Raw genomic sequence first — 24,870 nt, 5'->3', positions numbered from 1 at the left:
TATGGTTTTAAAGTAGATTTTTGCCTCTTACTGGACATGCTTGTTAATAAAGTGGTTATACCTCATGAGCAGGAAGCTCTGAAACCTGTTCCTCCTCAGAGTCAGCACAAGACTGCCCAGGCTAAAGAGCCTCGCCACAGGTGCACTAGAGGGTATCGCTGTCCTGTCGCTAAACTAATATGAAGTAATGAGAATCCACCACTCGAAAGACATCTTTAGCAGCTCTGCCATTTCTGCATCCTCATGATACGGCGCTGAAGTCAAAAGTGAGGTCGGAAAATGTGTTACGAAAACACGCACGAAAAGGGACGTCTAATTTATTTCTCTCCTCCCGTAATGCGGATGTAATGTAAATGTAATGTACACTGGTAGTCAGTGCCTAGACTGTGGACAAGGATGTTATTGTGACAGGGAAGTATCTGTTAGTTTCAGGTGAACCAGGAGAACAATGGCAGGTCAGACGTCAGCGACACAAACACAGCACATCAGGCCAGTTTCAGCAGAGCCTTGCAAGGTGACATTCCCTCAATCCACTCTCACATATGGATTTTCCCAGTAATTTCACTCCACAGTGAACTTGTATGGTAAACAAATAACAGTAACTGTCTTTGTCACATTGTTTGATCTACAGTGAGCTCACCTCTCTTTACCTTTATCCTTTTATTTACATTTGATAGCAAACTGGCTTATTGACTCTTCTTACAAAGTTGAGCAGTGCAGTCAGGCTCAGTTAGCTGTGCAGCTAACTTAACAGCCCTATAAAGCTGACCGAGTCCTGAATGAGCACCAGAACACGAGCTGAGTGAGCGGGCAATGGAAACGGGCTCAGCTTTATTTTGTTTCTGTCGTGCTTAAATGAAGTGTGTTTTAAGATGAGTAACAAGGCAATATGTTCAGTGAGAGAGGCAAACTTGAATGCAGAAAATATTCAGTTGCATTTTTCCTCTTTGATAAGGAAAATAGGTGGAAGAATATTTCCTTTCTTGACATTGTGTGAGTTTATTTTATTTATTGGATTAAAAAAAAAGATCTTGTGTTACATTTGCAAACGGCAAATTCACTACATCTCCCAGCTGAAACTACAAGGGGGAGACCTGAGCTATACTCACACTACCACCTCAAGGTACAAAGTCGTATTACAAGACAGGATGGCCTGGGGCGGGTTAGCATGCTAACTTCAGCAGATCTCTGCAACACTATAGACATCTCACATCTACATAGATGTCAGAACTATTACTTCATCAAATTCTGTTGATGTTAGTTCATTTTTAAACTAAAATTCTGGCCATACCTTACACATTGCACCTTTAATCATACTGTCTCCGTTGTCCAATATACTGTCCCAAAATGTCCTTCACTTAAAGTGTTCACTCTCAGTTATCAAGATAGAAAGAAATTCCCAGCATATCAACCCAGTCATCATAGTTGAGAAGGAAGTCAAAAGAGGAAAAACAAAAAATGTGCATTAACATGCCCGGACGCAATGGTAAAAACCTCAAAGAGGGCGGCTCAACCAGCTGAGCTGCTACATGGACTGTGCCTCTCAACAACATAGTTAGGACAGCGCTTCAGAGTTAAGAACGAATGGCCAGGAAATGCCTGGCATCCAAAACATTCTACTTATGGGCCAATGCAATCAGCAGTTATGCGTCAAGATAATCAGCTCTCCTTGAGTGACATCCGAGTCTGTCACATTCATCACCCAATAAAATAAACCATATTCGCACAGGTGGAGCAGAACATGCCGGACAGCTGCTCCTCAGTACTGGCTTGCACACATGGTCTGATCACAGAAACCCTTGTGACTACACCTGCTCACTCATAGATTTACCCACACTGTTAATAAGGCACCCAATAAGACACCTCTCTGATCTTGAACTGGACAGCACTGAGCTATTCTTGGTTGTGGTGATGGAAACGAGTCCTCTCACGTCAGCCGTGGTTGGTGTGCTGTGGGCTAGGGTGTGATCGGTGTCAGGAGGGGGCGTCTGAGCAGTGTGAAAACGAAACTATCAGGTGTGACATGCTGACAGTTGACAAAGACCAAGCACTGGTGAATACACACGAAATAGAAATTGCCTATTTTGACTGATGAGTCACAAGACAGAACAGTAGGAGTCTGTCATACCCACTACAGCAGACATTACAGAGATGCTTACTTCCACTGTCCCGAACAAAACAGAAATGAGATCTTGTCAGTTTTGGGTGTGGCTGGCAGGATATCATATCTCCCACCAACTCACACCCTGTTTCCTGTAATCAAAACCAGGAAGACGCAGAAGAGGAAGGTGATCAGGAGCACAACATTTACACTAGTCAAGCTCAAAGTGTCACTGACAGTGGAGAAATGAGGCTAATTGCAATTTACTCATAATCCCCATGGCCAGGACTTCGCATAGACAGTTCGAAATCGGCCAACCTTGCTCAGCTTCAGGCTGCCTTCACCAAAATATTTCAGTTTAAAGTTGTTGTGTTAAATGCATCACAGCAAACTGCATTTGGAACAACTGAAACAGCACAATTCACATTATCAACTAGATGTGGTACAAATGTCAGGAGGATAGGATAGATGAATCAGAGCACTGATGCTACGGATCAGCTAACGTGTAAATGGATAATATATTATGGTAATTATATAGTGCCTCTTAAAGTGCTTTCCACTACACTTCACCTACACACAGTCACACACTGATGGCAGAGGCTGCCATGCAAGGAGCTGCTCATCAGAGTGGAACTAACATAAATACACTAATGGAATCTTCATTTACCCGAGTGTATCATCAAAAACACACAGTCACATTTTGAATGTGGAAAAATGAATTAAAACCTGCACACAAGATTTTAAAGACTATTGTAGAAAACAAATTAGTATTGATAATCAACCAAACCACCACTGCCTTCAGCCTCTGCATTTACAAAACCGATGTCATGATACAGCCGTATGTTGTGGAACCATCTATTCATGCACTTACATAGGTAATTGTTTCTTACTGCTTGTGTGCTACCCCATTTGTTGTTCCAATATGTTGCTCAAGGTTGACAATATATTAGAAGTCCCCTTTAGAAATAATTCAAACACAGCAAGCCTCCAAGGCCACAGAGTTTAACCAACACAACTAAGACAACTACAATTTACTCAAGGGTGATTATAATGAACAATATCAGTATAAATTATATTCATTACATAGACTAGATTTGAAGCATAATATTGAAAATGTCGACAAGAATATTTTAACAGATGAAGGGGTCTGTAAAACTTTGTATATTTTAATTTGGCTACTTTACAAATCACTGTCATTTACACCAGCTCAACAAGCTAAAGTGCAGAGCTGTCACCATCAGCATTAGGTGTCAGATATGAACACACTGTCATACATGGTTTACCAGCAGCTTGTCATTATTACAGTAACGGGTCAACAACAATAAATATAACACCACTTACAGATTACAGTCACAAATTTCAGAGGACAAAAACTCAAAAGGCTATTGTTCAGGTGTCTGTGTATTAAAAGGCTCTGAATTCTATTCAAAGCAGGGTATGCAGATGTTAACAGTCACATACAAGCTTCTTTCACCAACCATCAATTATCAGATACTGACTTCTGTTCAAAGACCAAAAGCATAAAAAAAATTCGGGAAGAACTTCAAAACATTTCTAAGCTTGCAATATAAGCTATATTTAGAGAGAAGGGTGGCCGAAGGTCGAAATATACTACCAAGAAACGACACAGAAAAGTCAGGTATAATTCCATTATGCCATGCTGTACAATCTAACATGTTGTCTTAGATGGAATTTTTATTAATGGATGAAATAAAAAATTTAAAAAAATTTAAATTTCAGAACAGAGCTGGTGTTTAATGGAGAGCAGGATACAGTTTGTCAGAAGTGACATCATTCAGCTGCATTATTCTCTACAGTATTATTTAATGTTAGCTGGTAGTGTTAGATTAGATCTGTTGTCTTTTAGGATGGGAGAAATGTCTTAACACTTACACATTTAGGTCACCAAACTAACTATTTCACCATCTTCCCAAAACTCAAAAGGAGGAGCGCTCGAGAGAACAGGTCTCTCAAAAAGCCAGATATCAGCTCGATTATTGGTTTTTAATTCCACCAGTTCAAAAAAACAAACCAAAAAATATGTTTTGTTTACTTTCATATGTCATATATAAGAAAATAATCAAATCCTCACATGTGAGAAACTGTTTGGCATAATCAACTAATCATTACAGCTCAACACAGCAAGTAGCTGGTGGGGGAGGGGGACCTGGCCAAAAAGAAGTGCACTGGCTATGCACATACACATTAAGCTCTGTACAGCCTGCAGGTTCAAATGTGTACTTTGACATGAAAACCATAAGACATCTCTTTAAGCATCATGATGCTTTAGGTAGCTTCCCATGTATTTGGTTCTTGGGAACTACACATGAAAGGTCCATTTCCCATGTGGACTTAAAAAGCATACAGTATGTGTCCTCTGTACGCTCTGAGATTACCTTTTGTCAAACATTTGCTCTGGTGAAGGTCTAAAGATCAAATACTTGGCTTTTTGATTAAATATCCACATTGAACTTAGTGCGCACAGCCTTCCATAAAGTATAAGGTCCCAGCGTGGTCTCATTTTGAGCAAGGGTAAAGTCTGGAACAAGAGGCAACATTAGCAGCTCACTTTATTTTATATTACTTGTCCACCTAATTTAATACATTACATTCATTCTCAACAATGTTCTGGCATATCTGCTGTAAAGCCTGATAAGCAAGAGGATATTTAAACAGCCTTTCTACTTCCTAAGCCATTCCTTAGCAAACCATAGAAAAAGCTCATTTTCCTGCTAGATAAGCTGTTGCACACTGGGAGAGGTAAGACGGGAATCAAGTTAACACTTAACAGCGCTAAACAAAGCGTGACAGTCAGCTAGGTGCTCTGTTTCAAGTTTACAAGCAAGGTACGCCTCTTGGACATCTCCCCACCCACGTGTAGGTTAGATAAATTAACATGCCTGTTTAAAACTTAAAAAACGAAGCCTTTGAAGACAACACCACAACAGTCTTTCCTTTATGTTCACAGTATTAGTACAAGTGAGACCGCTGAAGAGCTCCTGCTTTTATTCATTTATTGTTCCTGCTCCTAAATAGTGTGGAAACTCAGCAGGTGGCTGTCTCTCTGGCTTGCCTTGCATTTGGGAGGAGCAATTTATTTTGCCTCCATTATAGTTTCAGGTGGACTTTACCATGCAGGTGGAACAGCACCAAGACTACTGAGAACAAAAGGGTTTTTGTTTGGGTAGTCCTGTGCTGATGCAGGTGCAGGTGGAAGAACGCAGCCTGTGTGTCCTTCAGCAGTATCCTGTCCAGATTAGACATTTTTGGCTGCTTGTGCTCAACAGTCTGAGAGCAGTGCAACCTCTCTCTGTCAAATTTCATCATACTGTGATTTAAAGGAGGCAGAGAACTAAAGTTATACTTGTAGTTGGAACAAGATAAGTCGCATGTATGACAGTTCAGTGCTACAACTGAGCTAAATGATAAAGAGTTAGCGTTGGTGGGATGTATACAATGTGAGCAGGGCTGTGAGTGCATTGGATTATTTTATTCTACACGCTGTCATTTTGTTGTGAACTATCCTGAAAGTAGCCAAACCGGTGAAACGCCACTTCCTCACACACCGATAAGTCATGGTTGAAACCAGACCGTTGACTCAAAGGGCTTACTAATGTACCTGCTGGAGAGACACACCTTGCTGAGGTTACACGTTTCCGTAGTTACGCAACACCATCTGCAACTACTACTCCTCCTCACCTGGCCTTAGCAAGAACGCCACGGTTTCCTCTGTGCGACTGATATCATAAGTTAGACCCCTAACAGCTCATCAACGTCGCGCTACTTTTCTGTCCTGGACTCATGTCTTGCTAAATGAACGGCTTCAACATTCTATCATTATGCTCAGGTGTGTGTTAACGCCTACTTGAGCTAGTTGTTTATTTTGGGCCTGGACGCACCGTTTACTGTATAGACTTCATGTTTGACAAAAAAGCTGGTAATTAGCCAACCCGTATTAGAGGTTTAATTTCAAACCCATCCTTACCAATCTCTGTACATAAAAAGCAACTCAATGCTGGCGTCCTTAAAGATAATCCCACTTTTTTGGTACATTCGGCATGAAAGTAAGTCACCATGAAAACTAACGTTTATTCAAACTCAATACAAACTGTCCATAAAACAAACATTAATGCTGTAAATCTTAGAGACCACTGAAAGTATATTTTAGCAATGGAATGTTTGTGAGCTAGCATGTGATGGTAATTTAAAGCATTTGATGAAAGTTAAACACAAAACGTTAAGTTATAACGTCAATCAACATTTGTTGGTTATTATCAATACGGCACAGAAGCTATTATACGGAGAAATGTTCAAATTAGATGGTAAAACATGCAACAACTCTACCGTGCCTGCTTTCTGGGTGGAATATCTGGACTAAAGATTAACCGGTGAGAAAGTAGGAGAATGATGTCTGGCTAATGAAGCAACTTCAGCTAGCTTGAGTTGGAGCAGTTCAGGTGTTGAACGGAAAGAAAACAGGTGGCTGTGATGGACAGGGTAGTTGAATTGTTAGCCAACTGGATCACACGCCAACACCTGTGGGCACCAGTTATCTGGAAGCGTGAAGCGTGGGCCCTAATCCCAAACCCACCTGAATCAAAACGGCCGTTGCTCAGCCGATGTCCCACCGTTCACAGCTGCTGGATGAGATTCCACCCCCGGTCAGTATCCAGTGTTTTAGTTGGCTAGGAGCTCTCTCCTCATACAAAGTCAAAGAAAATATGACCGGACCGAACGCGAGTACAGGTACCAAGCAACAGCGTGTTTGCCGAGGAAAAAAATCACGTCTCAGCACCGGTTAAAAACTAAAAACTGCTCCTTCTTTTTCCACCGCTACGGCGGTAGCCTCGGTGTTTCCTGCTAGGCTAAACTTCACTGCTTTACTAACTCCTCCCTTATGATGCATTCAAGTGCACCTTGTAAATTCCTACCGACAGTTCAAATCCCGCCCCACTTCCGCGTTAGCTTCACGGAAACCAAAAGAAGTGAGGGCCATTACGTCACGCTGTAGCGCGTGAAACTAGGGCGTGAACACACATTGGGTTTGTGTTCGTCCACCTATTTGTAGGTACATAATAACTACATGTTTATGTTTACCTTTGTTCAGCTTTCCTTGTTTTTTAAATGTATTTCTGTGTAATTACATTGAAAGCAACTAGCCTACATCAAAAAACTGAGAACACAGCGTCCAGGCCATGTAGCTACAGAAAATGTTTTTTGCAATTTAAAAAAGTATAGTAATCACAACTTAGAACAGTAAATATATAGTATACTGTAAGTACTGCAAGTAATACAGTATTGAATATTTGTATATTCAGCACTATGTAGCACAACAAAGAAAACACTAAATGAAAAGCACATTACACTCAAAAATGTCGTGCAAGTGCAAAATCAAAGTCAATAAAAGATTTATTCTGCCTCAGCATCACATCTTTGTGCTGGGTCCAGCCAGAGGACTCGTCCACAAAAATCTTCTATTGGACTGAGGAAAGGGCTGAATGGTTGAAGGTAAACATTTATGTATCACTGGTTGACGTTGAACCTCTTGCTTAGCGGGACACCACGATGAAAGCTGACATTGTCCCATAGACAGGATGCAGTGCCGGCTGATGATCCTGCTCATCACGCTCAAACACAAAATCCCAAAGACCACCCGGAAAAGTGAGACAATGTTTAGTGTGATATGGCCCCAAGGTTAAATGACAGTTAGAGAACCTGTCCCTTACTGATAGCTTGGTCAAAGGGTGACTTTGCCACCACGCCAGGGACTTGACCACATATTGGTTTGATCACATTAGAAACAAGTGTGCCGAATTATGAGTTGTTGTGTGTAAAATATGACAGTTGTGTGTAACCTTTGCTGTAAGTATTAACCATCTTGCAACACAAGTGCATCACAGTGCAAAATGTGTTTTAGTGAGAGAAAATGTGTTTAGAGTTTTATAACGATGTGAAACAGTTACATACAAGAAACCAGGTTAGAGGTTAGGTTAATGCAGAAATATTGTAATACACTCCAATAACACCTTAAAACCCATGTTTACAAGTACCTGATCAGGACTCAGATTTCTCTCCTCCATTTTGGATATAAGAATATACCACTATGGGTAACTGTTGCGTTGTTACAGTGTAGGCATTGATGGATGGGAATGCTATTAGATATGCCATTGAGGAAGCCAATAATCTAATCTGGCCTTTCCTTTCAGTGAAAAGGTCTGTCAAATGTTGAATTCCTTACAGCAGGAAGTTTTGTTTAGTCATTTTTCAAAATCAAGATGCCAAAAGTAAGATTTTAAATCGTGTTTATTCTCACAAATCCAAAATAGTGTATATCTTGATTATTTGATTTGATGAAAATAGTTAGTTAGTTAGTTTGCTGTCACTGTCAGTGGGGGTGGGATAACTTACACCTTTTCACACATTTTCATTACATCAACCGGAGCACAGGTCTAATTAGCTGGAATGATTAAAAATGCTCGGTGAGTGTGCAGGGCCATTACTTTTTGGCCACTATTGGGCGGAAATGCTCCAAATCAAGCTGACAAGAGTTGATCATTTTCTGTGTTCATAACTAACCAGATACCTCTTTTACATTACACAGACATTAGATGTTAAAACTAAAACATACTGATGTAAGAAAAAATATAATAAAAAGGTTTCATATTTTATGAACACAATTTATTCCACAGAAGTCATAGGGAAATAAGAAGTTTAGCCTGTATTTTTACAGTAAGCCCAGAAAGTATGTAAGTCATAATTAAACAGCTCTTGCAAGTTATCTAGATGACAAAGCACTGCGTGCGTATCTGAGACATAAAAATCTAATTATAAAAATGTTACCAGACAGCATTGTTTTACTGTGAAGGCACTTTCCCACATTAACAGGTGCTTTTCAATCAGATCCAATCTGCATTTCAACGGCATATCATTTTCACTGGGAAAATCAAAATCAAATAATAAAGCCTATACAGTGGTATCCGTTGTGCTCATATAGCAGAGATGTGTTGAGGTCAGGACAGACTGAGCGTCCGAGCTCCCTCTGAAGGCGTTGTGACATAAAAAGTCGGGGTTCCGCTGTATCGCTCCTGTAAAAAAAAAAAACAAACATACAAACACACACACACACACACAAAAGTACATTAAACTATGTCAACCTGCAACCAGTAATGAATCTTAAAAATATCCCTTAATCTGAGAGCTAGGCTAGCTTATAGCTGTATGTGAGCATTTTCATGTCCTTTGTGCTTGATGTGGATAACCATTATGAAACCAGACTGTCCATCCAGCAGGGCTGCAGAGATACTCATCCTGGTCACATCTCTCACAGTCCTAGGAAGGAAGTTCAGAGTTTGTTTTTGCAACTAGACACCTTTCCTCTTCAGCCGAGACGCGTCTTGTCCTCCTCAAACTTCCTTTACGACTGCTTCCTCCAAACTAAAATGGCACACTCAGTCCAAAACCCATCCTACCCCCTCTTCAGCAATTAAAACAACGTAGGGCAGACGGATATACTTTTCATCTCTCCATTCATGTCAGCTGCGTACGTTAGAAAACACAGCAAAAAGCTTTAGAAAATCAAAACTTTCAGTAAAACATTAACAAAATAAGAGACAAAATGCTAATTTGAAATATGTTCTAGGTTTTAGGTCTAAAGCTGAATTTGTAGATGTAAGAGGCGGTACAGGACAGCTACTGAGTCCATGCATGTGACCACTACTACAACTACTACTACTAGTACACATCCTCAAAAAATGTTACTCCACCATCAGGTCGGTGTGCGGCAGCTTCAGAGATAGCACGTGTGATAGCACACTGTGTGTCGCTTTGGCTGCTCGTGTTTCCACTTTGTCTCAATAATGAGTGTGTACACTGGTTAGTTGGCAACCTCATGGTGACGAGAGTCCAGCTGGTAATTGTATCTGAAGAGAAATGGTTTCAGCACGTCACGTCACGTCTGCCTCCAGTCTTTATGTTAAGATAAGCTAATTGACTTCCGGTTTTAGAGCCCTTTAGTTACCCTGTGGAACTTTAAACCACTATAGCACTATGGCGCAATGCCAACATAGAACATTTTCATACTTTGACTCACTTTAACTAATTGATGAAGCCTGCAATGTTTTAGATTCTATTTCTGAAAAAGGGCTAAGATACGTCTAATTGTTACAAGTAAATATCTACAATATGACCTGTCAGCAACTGTAAAAAAAAAAAAAAATTAATAATTGAAATACAGTATTTTGATGTCGCTATTACAAAGCACCCTAACTAATAAAAGCGTTAATTAAACAACAGAAGTCCTAAGGAGAACTGTGGTAAGTGTGGCTAGAAAGAACCAGTTCATTAACTTGGCATGTTCTGGTGCTTTTAGTTTGTGTTCTCCGCCTAAAGCTCAGGACTTGACAAGCCGAAGTGAGCTGCAGTTAAGAATTTCCGCTGGATTTGGAGTCACTAGATCAACCTTGAACCCTTCAGCCAGGGACACCTTCAGCAGCTCTTCCACAAACGCCTGCATGTCTGTGATTTCATATTGGCTCCAGTGCATTGTCATGAAGTCATCCGACTGCGTGACCTCAGGGTTAGAGACAGTTAGCCCCCGGTAGCGCTGCTTGTCGTACTGGTCCTGCGGGAGTTCATTAGGCCTCGGGACCCACTCCAGTTTCAGCCTGTTCTGCCTCGGGTTGCATGGGTGGGGGCTAGTGAGACCCTGGGATGTTCTGTAGGAGAAGCGCTCACAAAGTAGAGCCAGGAAGGCTCTCCAGGTACAAAAGAGGTCAACTGTGAAGGCTCGCACAGAGCATGTGCGGAGCTCATAGTTTTCTGGCCCATGGCGCAAGTTAAAGTGGAGAACGCTGACCTGGAATGAGAAGGTATACACAAGTGTGCTGACTACACATTCTCCAGAGTGTACACAAACACAGAACCAGTCTTTCCATGTCTCTGGATGTGCAAACACATGCAAACACACATCCTCTGCTCGTTTACTGTACATACGGTAAACACCAGCACTAAAAGGTTAGTACATGTATTTTTCTATTGAATTCAATCAAAATGGCAAATAAGGTGAAAGGAAAACGTTGGGTTTTAACTTTCTTTCAAAAACACTAGACGAGCTAGACTCAGCTCAGTTTACCTCTGACTGTCCACAATGACACTTACAAGAGGGTCTCATGAGCCCTATGAATACATGTTTCATGATATAAAAAATAGTCTGGAAATTTAATTGAGAAATACTACAGTAGTAATAGAAAGAAGTACTTTCAGACAAAGAGCCGTTGCTGCCGCCGCTTCAATAATTTCCAGTGGGTGAGCTCCAGAACCCCTGTGTTGCTTACTGAGAGTTAGTTGACTGCCCCTTTTGCATTCCTGAATCTATGCACTATTCAGTATGTAAACCATTTACCACATGTTCCAACAGTATTTTAAAAATAATGTACTAATAAATATATATTTCACACTGATTATTGTGGCTGTATCCAAATAGAAAAGGTGCTGTACTGTACTTAACAGCTGTGAAAGAATAGCCACAGCCTATTCTCTACCTGCTGCTGTTCGATTATTGTTATACAAGCTGTACACTCACTACTTTACAATGTAGTGTCATTTCAAGTCAGGCCCACTGACTTGAGTCATTGTCAGACTGACATGTTGGTCTAACTTTAAAACACGTACCTTGGAATCAACATTTATCATTATCATGGCTCCTAGCGGCCCTCCTCTAAGGCTGAGAGGCACTGATGCCTCATAACGGCGAATCTCCTCCAGCAGGGGGCATATCTGAAAGAAATCAGCCTCTCTCCGCAGCAGTGCCAGCTCGGAAAAGCCATCCGGAAGGTCCAGGGAGCTGGAGCGCAGGTAATTCAGAATGTACCTGAACACTTTACCATCGCGGTCTATGAAAACATTTCCTCTGTTATCTCGGAGCACGGGGATTTGTCCGGTGAACATAGCTCCTAGCATTGAATCCCGGCAGCGTGTCAGAGTGTCCAGAGTTGTAGTATAAATTTCTCCCCCAACGTTCAGTGACATCGGGTCCTGGAGAGAGTTCCTGTTGCTGTTGTCATCTGGCGAGTTCAGGTTCAGCATCTTGGAGGCCAGCAGTGATTTTTGATCCTGTGAAGCCTTCTCTGATGTTGTTGTTGGTGGTGGGAGGACAAGGATCCTTCTGCTCTGGTCAGGAATGCTGAGGACTGAGGGACGTGGAAGCTTCGAGTGTTTCTTTTGTTTCCGAGAAAAACTTGTTTCCTTTGACAGTTAGCAAGCCACAGCAGTAGCCAGGAGGCGGCCAAGTTAGGAAAGACCCAAGGAAATCTGCCAAGTCTGTTTCAGACCTACGAGGTCGCTTCTCTTTTCTTTGTCACTGTTGCTTCTAACAAACGTGTCATCCTTATAAATGCAGGCGTTTCCCGGGATTTTCTCTGGTGCAATTGATCTTTTTTGAGCTCCTGAAGATTCTGAATGGTGTCAGGTCAGCCAACAGCAGGCCTACAGTCTGACTGTGTTGAAACAGAAAGGCAGCAGGGCACCAGTGACCAGACCGGCATGCTAATAACTGGACACTTCTGGCTCCGTCTCCACGAAGCTCGCTTTTATTCTCAGCTAGTACCCCTGATCCCTCTCTCCCTCTCTCCCTCTCTCTCTCTCCCTCTCTCTCTCACACACACACACACACGAGATGTCTGAGCAAGACACGGGGGAGACTTGGCAATTTGTCTACAATGCCCCCCTTAAAGTGACAGCCAGAACACTGAAAAGTGCTTTTTATCCCTGTGAACAAATGGACAATGTCCTTAAGACACTTTTCATTTCAAATACCCTTTGGAATGCAGAGATTTTCCAGAATCAGAAAAACAGAAAAAGTTCCCACCTAAACAAAAGCACATCTCACTTTGTTGCACATGCTGAAGTCCAATACAAGGTCTGTGTTAATGCGGCATCCACAAAAAAATGCACATGTTCCACTTAAAATTAGAAGCCTACAACATCTGATCGCTGTGTCAGGTGTAACATGTTGGGTCAGTGAAACACAATTTCCAGAAATCTTAGATGGATTAGAGGAGAGGATCTAAGACTCAATTTCCCAGAGCTTCAAATACACGCACACACACACACACACACACACACACACACACACAGCAGCCTTTAGCGTCATCGTTCAATGCTAAAAGTAGGCCTATTATCAATAACAGAAAGGTCAGAGTATGAGGTGGTTGAGCTGGACAGGTGGGTCACAAACTGGACTTTCACTAAGGAGACATGTGAAACAAAATCGTTATGTTAACCCAAACCATGATCTTTTCCTAAACCGAACCAAGTCCTTTTTGCCTAAACCTAACCAAATTGCAACGTTGCACAAAGTTAACCACTAGTTTTATTTTGAAAGACTTTCCCGGCGTTGCATATTCATTATTTCCTACTTGACCGCGGAGCCCTACACATGCAAAAACAACGCTAAAGGTAAAAATATTTGACAACCTTATCAAGTGCTGTTAATATAATGTTAATGTTACGTTCAGTCAGCTATCTTTAGTGGTGAACAAATAAAGAAATATCTGTGTCCTGACATCTGAGCTTCTCCTCTCAAGCTTAACCCTGAAAGTAAACAGGTGAGGGAGTCCAGCTTCTGAATGATTCGCTGCTTTGTAGTGGAGAGAACATGTAGTTGTGCAAACGCTAACGCTAATGCAAGATGAGCAGGAAAGACAGAGAGAGAGAGATGCTCAGAGTTTATAATGATAACTGGATTTACTGAGGACAGTTAATCTGCTGTACAGACAACAGACATACAACATGTAAAGAGGCAATTTTGGTGTTAAGTGAAGGTGTATTTTTATCTGTTTTGCTAGCCAGTTTCCCCCTGTGTGTGCCAAGCTAAGACCTGGAAATCTCTCTCGCCCTTTCTCGCTCCCTCTCTCCCTCACCCCCAACCGGTCTTAAAAGGAAGTTTTTCCTTGCCTCTGTCTCCTAGTGCTGCTCTTGGTGGGAACTGTTGAGTTTCTGTAAATAGCATCATAGAGTACGGTCTAGACCTGCTCTTTTATGAAAAGCGCTCAGACATAACTGTTGTTGTGATTTGGTGCTATATAAATAAAACTGAATTAAACTGAAATTGAACTGAACTTTATATATTTTAGTCCTAGTAAGACAGCAAACAAGCTTTATGCTAAAATGTTTATTAAAGGCAGCCTTTGCCTGATTACAACATATCTGTTTATCCACCAGCTCTCCATATTTGAATTTAAAAACTTTATTGATTATGATCCTGATAATTAACATAGTTAACATGATCCCTACGGTTTATAGTGTATGTGAGTGTTTTAACCTGTATGTGGAGTATAGTCCTGTCGATGGCATGGGCCTGCAGCAAAGTCACAGTGCATCCGCCGAATCCTCCACCCGTCATCCGGCTGCCAAACACGCCCTCCACCTCCATGGCTGCAGACACCAGCTCATCCAGCTCTCTGCAGCTCACCTCATACAAGTCTCTGCCACAGGGACATCGAGTTACCACCCACCTCCTACATTCTGTCCTAAATAGTGACTTTTGGGTTAAACAGATGTGATGCAGCTGCATTACGTGTACCTCAGGGAGTTGTGGCTCTCCACCATAAGCTTGCCAAACTCTTTGTAGGCTCCTCTCTTCAGGGCTTCAGCAGCTTGGACAGTTCTGTCTATCTCCTCAATCACATGACGAGCTCTTCGATAGATTACATCATCCAATGTGCCCCTTGCCTCTGAAATGATACGGAAGGTCAAACTGCAAGACTTGAACAGCATCAGATGTGAAAGTCCCTGAAATTTAATTAAATTTTTTGACGGGCAGAAAAAGACATGACGAGAGAATTACACCAACGGAATGGGAGGGGACAGAATGGGGCAGGCATCAACACAGCTAGTTAGCGGAGGACAAAACGGGACAGGGCATATTAAAATAAGACAGAGTGGGACAGAATGGATCAGCACAGGATAATAAAAATACACTTCACACCCTCCAGGTCCTTCATGGTAGCATCTCTGAGACTGTCCTTCCCCAAGATGGAGGCAGCCTCCTCACACTGTCTGCGTCTCATGGGGTACTCACTGCCGGTCAGAGAGTGTTTCACATTGGAGTTTGTGATGAGAATGACCAGGCCTGAATCTGCCAGAGGGACAGGGGTGGCCTCCATGGACCTGGGTCAAACCACAAAGAAGTACATGACTGATAACAGTGGAGACTTTCCTCTGCCAAACATTCCAATAGTAAAAATTGGACGAAGCAGTAATCTCGATGTCACAAAAGACTGCTGGATTAATGTACTCTTATGTTTATGGTTGTTTACACTACCTGCAGTCAATGAGCAAGGCGTGCCCCTCCCTGCCAAGAACAGACACAAACTGATCCATAATGCCACAGGGTACACCAGCATGAGTGTGTTCTGCCTGCTGACAGGCAACTGCTTTCAACACCTTGTCTCCATCATCTGTAAGATGAAGAAATATGTAGAATTAATACCAGAAATCCAAGCTCACACACCTGAAGATCAACCAGAAGGGCTCAGCTGCAGCAGAATTTCAAGCTATAATTAAGCAATATCAGTTTATGTGAACACCAATACATCATTGTTTCATCATCTATCTCTAATATAATGAAGACTCCTTTCTGACTACTGAATATCAGTCACATCGGTCTGACTGTATTCTGTGTAATCAGATTCTGACCTGGCTTGAGTTGCTGTAGGAATGTGTAGAAAGCCACCTCCAGAGAGGCAGAGCTAGACAGACCTCCTCCCAGGGGGACACTGCTGGCAACGACTGCCCTGAAGCCAGAGACCGGAGGAGCTGAACGCAGACCAGACGCAGAGACAGTGCACAGTAAATAAATATCCTGCGGCGTCCAAACAAGGCAGGACAATACAACATCTGTGACATCAACAAGCTTCTGCTGCAGATCTCTTCTTAAGGCCCTTTCAGACACAACGTGACAACGGCGCCACTGCGCTCTGAGAGCCATTATTTCCAGCAGCTTGTGTGTGTGAAGATGTCGACACAGCACAGCGCTCGGAGTTTGCAGTGAGTAGACCGAACGGCGCAGCTCAAATTGCGTTGTATCTGAAAAGGCCTCCGTTCACTTTGACAGGACTAGGATTGCCTCCTGTTAAAAGTGATCTTTCTTTTCTTTTAACCCGGATTACAATAAATCCCAGTTAATGTTTAAATTGCTGTGTACAGTCATCGCTCACTTGTTTACCCCTGTAATGCTGTATGACGCCCTTCACATAGTTTGCCCAGCGGGGTAACCCTGGAGACAGCAGTGATCCATCAGTGGGCAGACTGAAGTCCACCCGCCGAGGCTCATCAGCATCCTCGGTTGCTGTTACCACGGTAACATCCTTGCCAGATGTTTGACTCCCTACCACCACTGTCACCAGGGGCAGCGCCTGACTCAACAAACACAAACATGCAGCCGGCTGGTTAGCTTTTCCTCTGTGTCATTAAACAGGAAGTGTCTTGCTTGTTACAGTATGTGGAACTGTAGGTCATGTGATCTGCTCCTTTGTTAAACTGGACAAGCAGGTGACCCACCAAAAGCAGATGAAATCTTGATATGTTCAACTACAACAATGTAGTTAATGTAAAAATTAAACAAGAGGCTGCTCGGTGATCGCATGCAGTGACTCCTTAAAGAGGAGCTATGTCGTCCCCCAGACTCTGAGTGACGCCTGGTCTGACAAACATGTTTCATTCAACCGAATCTAATCGCTACGCCCTCTGCCGCCACCTGAATGTTACCATTGGAAGTACAAATCCCTGGTTGTAGTCGGTGTGCTCCCCTATCAGGTTCACTCTTCCAGGAGCACACACCGCCGCCTGCGGAGCCTCTTCCCCGAAGACCTGCTCATACAAACGCCGAGCGCCCGAGACAAGCTCGGACACACTTGGATATGAACTGGCCATTCCGCAGAAGACACTTTCGACCGCTAGTTCAAACCTTTTTATATACAGTCTATGGTTCAAACACTAGTTATATCAATGACAGCCGCGAGGAGCACGTGCGCGAAATCCGTCCAAAGGAAACTTAGAAAATATCAAATATCCAGTACTTTTTACTTCCTGGTGCTGTAGCGAAAGAGTTTATTGTCATGCTCTGATTGGTGGGAAGACGTCACATGACACGTCAGCGTGTCAGACCCATGGTCGGTCAGACCGCGGCTGCTCGTCGGATTTAGAGATGAGCATGTGGATCTTTTTAAAATATTTATTACTGTAGTATCTGACAAACCAGTTTGTGTATTTTGTTTTGTTTTGCACTGTTATTTGATAGAAAAAAATGAAGGTGTATTTTACCAAGAGCGTCACTTTGTGTTGAAAAGTGGGAAATAAGGGCTCAGTGTAGGAGTGAGACGGTACACAATATTGGAGTCAAAAAAACAAGTTGACATAATACTTTATAGTATTATCTTTTGAAGAAATATTCAATGCTGAGATATTTAAGTGGGGGGTTCAGGGGTTCCTCCCCCTGAACATTTGGAGCATTAAACAAAGAAGTTTCTACACTAATTGTATGTGGAAATGTCTTTATTTATAGGCTTTAAAGGGAAACACAAAATTCAGGTGGCAATTCAAAATATAGAACAACATAATGCAATAATCAGTAGCTTGCTTTTTAGCTTAAGTTACTGTTTTTGGCAATGCACATTTATTTTGTTCTGTATTTACATTGCATCGCATGCTTTCTTTTTGTGCAAATAAACCTTGATGACAGACTGACTGTCGTCTGTTATGATACACGTTTACTGCAGGGTTCCTGATTTCCTACATTAAACCCCACCGGTGAAACAATGTTTCGTCTTCATCGATATGTTTTTAAGCATGTCTATGAAGATTCTCAGTCATCCAGGTCATAGTTATCCAACGAAGGTTAAAATCAAGGGCAACTGGACTTGGTTGAAGATACTGGAAGACTTTTCGTCCCTCATCCAAAGGACTTCTTCAGTTCTGTTTTTAAACATGAAGTTTAGGCAGTCATCCTGATGCACTATGAATGAGTATACATTTAGTGAGAGGGGACATAAATTCTCGCATTCAACTAATTGTGTTACGTGGTACAGCGGCATCTAGTGGCCACGGTCGTCAGGGCAGCTTCATATGTAATTTAACACCTGGAAAATAATGACAGCACAACTTGGTGAGAGAGTAGTGTGACCAACCCTGTCAACATTTGGTAAATCAGTTATATTTGTGAAACCCAGAGTCCCTCACTATGACCAAAATCCATACTGATGGGATATTTCTGGTCTAAAAATGGCCTATATACTTCGATTAGATTGTTTGGATTATTGTGTGACCTTAGTGTATGTAACCCTTTAAAACACAAAAGTCAATAACAGAGTAAAATTACTGTGGGTTTTTTCTGTCTGGTGGCTTTGATCAGAGCGATATAGCCGTTTCTGGTTAAACATCCACCCTGTCTCTGCAGGGATGAAATAAACTGTTGCAAAGTTGTACTATGAATATATACCATATCCACAAATTCTCTCCCTTGGCCAAATATTATTTTAAGGACCATTCTAAACAAATACTGTTAGGATATCAATGCCAGGGGCACACCTCGCTTGCAGACCTGGACTCTGCATGGCTCTTCAGCGACCCATTTAGAGCCATGTATTCCAATAGATTTCAACAGTAACGACTTCATGAGCTTCTCTAATGAGAAAATTCTGATTAATTATTATTTCTCCCAGTGATTTTCTTCAACAACTAACTTGTTTCCTTCATTTAAGCTAGTGGGTTCTCAAATGTTTTCTGTCAAACCCCACTTTATAAGCTGAAAAAAGTTCAAGCCCCCCCAACTCCAGCACGTGCAAGTGGATTTCATTTTTATCTAGAAATAACAACACAGGCAATTGAAATAAAATAAAAGATTCCGGTTAGCAAAATAGTATTGCTTGCATGAGAGCTCTTTTTTCTTCTTTACTAGATCAGCCCTACAGTGCGATGGTGGGGTGGCTGGAGCACTGTGTGGGTGTGATTCCCAGCCTGTCAGTGGCCTCTCTATTAATTAGTCACTAGCCAGTCTGCTGTATGCCTCCCACACTGCTTGCAGTTGTTAACTGTTTGCTTTTTTTCCCTTTCTCACTGGACAGGAGCTGTGGGGCCCAAGCGGGTGGCAGGCTGATTCCCTTGCTATGGTGTCCCTTCATTGATCCCTTACTGGAGAGCGCTCAGTTTCATTTGGATTGTTTTTTAGCAGATTTGCAGTGTTCATGTGTGGTGTAAAGCATCAGGACTCATTCGCCTTATCCTTTTTGCCAACGTAAGCCCCAAACCCTGTTCGATGTGTCCTCCACTTTAATAGAAAACTAATGGGCCTGTAGGGTACTGTGCAGCCACAGTAGCTTGCTGCCATGTGTGAGTGGGAACGATTAAATGAGAGGCATATTGTACAGCCCTTTGAATGAAAGCATTATATAAATTAGCCATTTATCTATTTATTTATTTATTTGGATTTGTGTGCTGCCAAACTGAGGCTTAAGGCAGCTGGTCTACTGAGTAAGTCAGAGCGAATATTTTTAATCTTGTGTAATCTCTCTTTGCTTTTTACAGCAAAAGGTTGATGACCCCTAGCGCGTCTAGAGATTGTGGAAGAAGAATGACTCACATCCCATCCAGTTCCTGATTTTAAAAAAGAAGCTGAAAATTCTATTTTTCGTATTGGAACTACATATTTATATATAAAAACTGATGTATTTAACTGTCGGCTCCTATTGACTTTTTTCCTGTCTTGTCCCAGTCCTGTGATAGTAGGGGATGGGTTAAGCGAAGGGGGTCAATTTCACAATTGACCCCCTTCGCTTAACCCATCCCATCTCGTGGCCATCCCATGACCCACAGGATTCCTGAAAAAATGTCAGCCTCTAATCTGCACACATGCTGAAGTTTTTTCCCCACACAAGCAGCAGTTCACATAATTTGCCGGTCGGGCAGCGACATTTGGGATGTGTGGGAAACTTACCACATATTCCTTTCTTGCTTCTCTGCGCTTAGTCTCTGATTTGTAAGCTTTCCTCTTTTGTATTAGAGTGATTAAGAGCAATGTTGAGGAGGTGTTTACGTAACTGCGCAAGTCCAGCTACAAACTCCACGCTTGACCTACTCAAAGTGAAACGTCTCTGTGCTACACTCTCTGCACTTCTAACACCATCCAATCTTACACAGTCTGAATATACACTGTCCATAAAACATGTTTGTTTTTTCTTCAGTTCAGCTGTTAAACACCACATGGCTTCTACTCAGTGGAATCATTAGGGTCGATTATTCGGCGCTTCAGCACAAATATTTTTTGGTGGAGGAAGGAGGAAAATAAAAGTCTTTGCAAAACCTCACCCTGCTGAGGCTGGATTTATAAATACAGAGCTCTTTTACTATATAAAAAGCTTTACAGAAAGATGTGTCATTGTTAAACATGCAGAAAGGTGAATCTGTTACTGTAATTAGGTCTATTAGTGGTGGTAGCATGTCTGGAGCACAGCTTATTTAACATGCAACAGCATATGGAACGTGACTCCGCCTGGTGGCCACTGTCCCACCCAGCAGGTAGTTAGTGAGACCACCACATAAGCAAACTGTTGCAAGTCTCATTCCTGTTCCTTTGGCTACAAGTTCGCTCTGTAAGTTAATGCCTGAAAGTAAAAAACTAATGTCTGCCATGTTTCTAACCTGGATTCAAGGAAACAACTTCATGACTGGAAAGAGGTTTGACTTGAAAATAAAACCATGAGGTGTCATATTTTCCAGACAAGAGGGTGCATGCTTGGATCGGATGATGATCATGAAAGAACAGTGCTGAATTTAATCATCTGAAACAATTTCTCAGAATCTTTTATTGCATTTCTATCCTATCATGGCATATACATAACCTGTTTAAATAAATAGCATCAGGTTGATTACTAGACAGCGGGTGCAGCACAAAAGCAAACAGTATACTTAAGATACAATAAATAAATGACAACATTGTCCATGCTTTGAAGTGTACAGTTACAGTTTTTCTTATTATTGCTACATTTAAAAAAAAAAACACACCTTTGATCACCAAATATGTAATTCTTACACTTGCATTTCCTGACATACGAATAAGTGCAACATTGTCAGAAACAGGGTTGTGATTTGTTTGAAATTGTTATGTATTGGCACTCGCTCTAAAACTTCAAATTTTACCCAAATTCTACAAGAACTTTATGATAATACGTTTTGCTAAATTGACAAGGCAGCTAATGATCCATCGGTGGGAAAAAAGGTTTCCACTAAAATGCATGATACCAAACATATTCTGAAATTGTTTAATTGTTTCATACATTTATAAGATGATTACGGACTAATACTGAAACTGAATTAAACCTTTTCTTTAACATGATAACTTAAAGTAGATGACCTAAAAGATAACACACAAATATTGTATCTTTTTAAACACTGAGTAAAGCCTTTATGTCACAGTCGCCAGGATCATCAGAGGTCGACTTTCCTTGCACAGTACACACAAAGTAAACAGAGACAAATAAAACAAAGAAAAATCATTGCAACTATGAAGCATATCCATGTACACCCCATCTAACAAGCTAACAATAAGGCAGCTGATTTATCTAGTATTTCATACTTTTGCGATTGCATAACTGAGCAGATTATTTGTCTAATATAAAAACTCTAGCATCTACTTAATGATCTGGTTTGGTCTCAGTCATTAATCAATAAAAAGAAAGCACAAAATGCTGTAAAATTGAAATTATGTTGTGCTAACATGCACTATGAAACAAACATCTAACAAAAAAATGTTTTCCATTTAACATAATACACTAGGCTACATTATCAAATGACTGGGATGGGATTTGAACTGTCACATTTTAACCCAGTGCCAGAGTTATACTGAGAGCTGTACTAGGATCTGGCCCTCCCTAATACAGTCCAAGAGGGAACCTCTGGGTCTGAAAAGTGAAGCCAGTGCTGAAGTGCCACAAACCCTCATTCTTTCTGATGGCCAGCAGGGGGCTGCAAAATAAATCAGATTGTACAGAATTCTATGAAAATCAGGCTTCTGCTCAGCTGATTTATTCCTCAGTAAACACTTGCCTGATGAGTTTATGGTCTCAGTCGCTAGTTTGAAGTCTTCTTCAACACAGCCTGATTTTTATTTAGTAAATGATGGTCCCATTTAGAATAAAATGGAAGCTAAAGCAGGGGTATGCTTTAGGGTGTGTGATTGACAAGGTAGCCACGCAGGCATGTAATAACTGGTTATATATGGGGGAGTGATTGAAAACCCAAAGGAGGCAACGTGTGTGTCAGTCATCAGTCAGCTTCTGTCATGTAAATGAAAAAAATATAAACCGGATTTCTGTAATCAGGGTAGGAGATTAGAAACATTTCTCCTGGAGAACCGTCATTTCTCTGCTATGTATACAGGTAACCGGGTTTCTAATCAGATTTTGACAAGCACGCATGTGCATTATGAAATACTTAAGACAGGGCCAGTAACAGTGGAGCAGGTGGATGAAAGGACAAGCAATTTACTGCTGGAAAATGCCTGCAGCCTCTGCTGAACATCTGTCTATGACTTAAAATCACACACTTACACCACTCAGTCAGTCTGCATGTCTTCTCTTCGTGTTTTAGGCCCCCTATGACACAGACATACACACTAAAGCAAAATAACATGGTTACTAAGGTGTATGTAAAGGCAACAAATATCATGCGGACAAAAGCTTCTGAAAATGCCATAGGTATGTTGATTCTTCCTGTTCATACAGGCTGTGAACAGATGCGTTCTAATGTGACCACTGTAAGAAAGCTAGCGAAAACTAATATGACGCATGGGTATCTTCCAAAGTTGCTGCATTTTAGTTTGAAATTCGAATAGAATTAGAATGCAAGGAAGGTTAAAATCAAGGGCAACTAGACTTGGATAACTATGACCTGGATGACTGAGAATCTTTACAGACTTCTTGCTAGAAGTATCCCTGGGAACAGCGTAATTATACTGATAGATAAATAAATGCACAAATGGGGATTACTGCATACAGCTTCAGACAGTTATTTGTACAAAAAGTGACAGAACATGGTTGTTCGAAGAATGAAAAAAGAAAACTTTACATAATAAATCTAATCTTCCCGACTTTCTCACTACTGCACACCTGGCCAGATGCTGCGTGAAGTGGGCAGGCTTGTTGGATTGTTGGTTTCAGAAAAGTAATTAAAAAATTGTCAAAGGCAGTGCCCCACCCACTTACAATGATCTTAAGGTTGTGGGGACAAGTTTCGGATGCTGTTCTGAAAATCTGACAAGCACTGTCTTATAAGTATACTAGTGCCTCCAGACTCCTAAAGCCACATATCACAGTAGCTTCAGCTGAAATTCAGAATGCATTTTTGCACAGAATGATGAATGGATTATGTCCCCCATCTTTTACAACAGAGTCACATTAGGAAGGGATCACTTCTTCACTACACTAAGTATTGTCCAAATCACATAGCAGAAGGCATTTTTAAAATCTGATAAAATAGACCCGAAAAAAGATCCATGTAATTATAAAATAATCCTTCCAGCAGAAGGCTTAAGATTGAACAAGTTTGAGAGGTTAGCTGGGAGACTTATTTGTTCAAAATGTAGCGACAAAATCTAGCACCAAACGTTGGTCATGGTCTTGTAGATTAATACATTAATATATTATTAATAGAATATATTAATATATATTATGCCTTCTGCAGGCTGGTTCAATGGCCAATAAGTTCTCGAGTCCTGCTCTGAGAATCATGCCTCCATTAAATAAGAGATTAAAGAGACAGTTTAGGCTTCACAGTGACTCAGGTTGGGAGTGCAGTTAAAACCACTAACTGTACCCAAAACTGACATTTGGGTCATCACTGATGGTATTTACCTCCCTGATTGTATCTCTGTTTTGTTTTCTTTACACACCCTTGGGAAGATAACATACTGCTGTAACACCCTGTGAGCATAACAGTGTTTTCTTTCTTCTTCATAAGTTAGAAATACTAGTCAGTTTGACTGTTTGCATTTTTGCAACAACACATTAACCCTTTTTGTATAAAATATAGACAGGTTGAGGATATAGCTGAAGAATTTGCAAGACAAGGTTATAACCATTAGGTTTCATAAATGAGAGCCCAGATTTTTTGTGCAGACATGTCCTGGGATCTTCCCATGGTGGCCTCCATGCGTCATGATGCTATGTTGTAGAGATGGGATTAGGGTTTCTTGGCTTAAGACTTGGTCGGTGACCCGGCCAATGATGTAGCTGATGATTTTGGGGGACCGCTCTGACATTGGGTGACCTTAACATGGACGAAGAGTGAGGCCGGCGAAAGGCTGGAGCCATCCAGCTTGAGCAGTCGGACATGACGATAACCTGCAGAGATAAAGGAAAGAAGGTCAGGACAGCAAATGGCTATTCACAATGTGTTGGCAACCTCAAACAAATCTTTGGTACAGCCTCCATAATAGCCAAACTCTACTGTCCTCAGATGTAGGGGACTTTGGCAAAGATACAAACGCACCTGTACGGAGACTTGTAAAAGGCAGGGTGTATTGTCCTAGGAAGTCATTTCTTGAAGTATAATCATAGTCTTCCACCATGAAGCGAACCAGAGCCAGGTCAGGGACATGGACAGTAAAGTTAAAGGTACAGTCCCACCGCGGATTAAAACCTGAAACAAGCAAAGAACACTTACTAACAGACCTTTTTACATACCTAACTTTGAATAATAGCCCGGGCTTTTACTCGCTA

At 41.4% G+C, this 24,870-nt stretch overlaps 4 protein-coding genes across 8 annotated transcripts in view; all 4 read right to left on the bottom strand.

Annotated features, from left to right (window-relative positions):
* llgl2 (LLGL scribble cell polarity complex component 2) overlaps positions 1 to 6,988 on the bottom strand; it is a 34,788-nt gene extending 27,800 nt beyond the window's left edge. For 4 of the 5 annotated variants that reach the window (XM_038735395.1, XM_038735397.1, XM_038735398.1 and 1 more), the window contains exon 1: positions 6,693 to 6,988. The gene's annotated coding sequence lies outside the window, so the exon portion shown is untranslated. Of the gene's footprint in view, positions 1 to 61; positions 231 to 6,692 lie in introns of those variants that run through there. The other variant, XM_038735396.1, reaches the window with a different exon arrangement.
* A 1,769-nt stretch (positions 6,989 to 8,757) lies between these two features.
* Positions 8,758 to 17,213, bottom strand: galk1 (galactokinase 1). The gene is made up of 8 exons (XM_038736012.1): positions 16,868 to 17,213; positions 16,326 to 16,515; positions 15,797 to 15,916; positions 15,423 to 15,558; positions 15,087 to 15,268; positions 14,682 to 14,832; positions 14,421 to 14,583; positions 8,758 to 9,186 (listed from the first exon to the last, which is right to left on the bottom strand). Exons 1-8 carry the CDS (start codon positions 17,030 to 17,032, stop codon positions 9,112 to 9,114), a joined length of 1,182 nt encoding a protein of 393 aa, XP_038591940.1. The 5' UTR covers positions 17,033 to 17,213; the 3' UTR covers positions 8,758 to 9,111.
* Positions 9,193 to 14,411, bottom strand: LOC119916124 (BTB/POZ domain-containing protein KCTD21-like). The gene is made up of 2 exons (XM_038736013.1): positions 11,771 to 14,411; positions 9,193 to 10,955 (listed from the first exon to the last, which is right to left on the bottom strand). The coding sequence occupies exons 1-2, from the start codon at positions 12,182 to 12,184 to the stop codon at positions 10,491 to 10,493; spliced, it is 879 nt and encodes a 292-aa protein (XP_038591941.1). The 5' UTR covers positions 12,185 to 14,411; the 3' UTR covers positions 9,193 to 10,490.
* Positions 17,214 to 20,921: 3,708 nt separating the features above from the next.
* LOC119915637 (1-phosphatidylinositol 4,5-bisphosphate phosphodiesterase delta-3-A-like) overlaps positions 20,922 to 24,870 on the bottom strand; it is a 33,775-nt gene continuing 29,826 nt past the window's right edge. Inside the window, exons 15-16 of the mRNA XM_038735255.1 lie at positions 24,641 to 24,790; positions 20,922 to 24,492 (exon numbers count right to left, since the gene is read on the bottom strand). Of these exons, the coding sequence (XP_038591183.1) occupies positions 24,347 to 24,492; positions 24,641 to 24,790 (296 nt within the window). The 3' untranslated portion in view covers positions 20,922 to 24,346. The remainder of the gene's footprint in view (positions 24,493 to 24,640; positions 24,791 to 24,870) is intronic.

Source organism: Micropterus salmoides, unplaced genomic scaffold (assembly GCF_014851395.1).
Source record: "Micropterus salmoides isolate LMB-PRFRI ecotype aquatic unplaced genomic scaffold, ASM1485139v1 Ms_hic_scaffold_21, whole genome shotgun sequence".
Classification (NCBI taxonomy): domain Eukaryota; kingdom Metazoa; phylum Chordata; class Actinopteri; order Centrarchiformes; family Centrarchidae; genus Micropterus; species Micropterus salmoides.
Note: the sequence above shows the minus strand (reverse complement) of the source record. Positions and strands in the feature narration are given on the sequence as shown.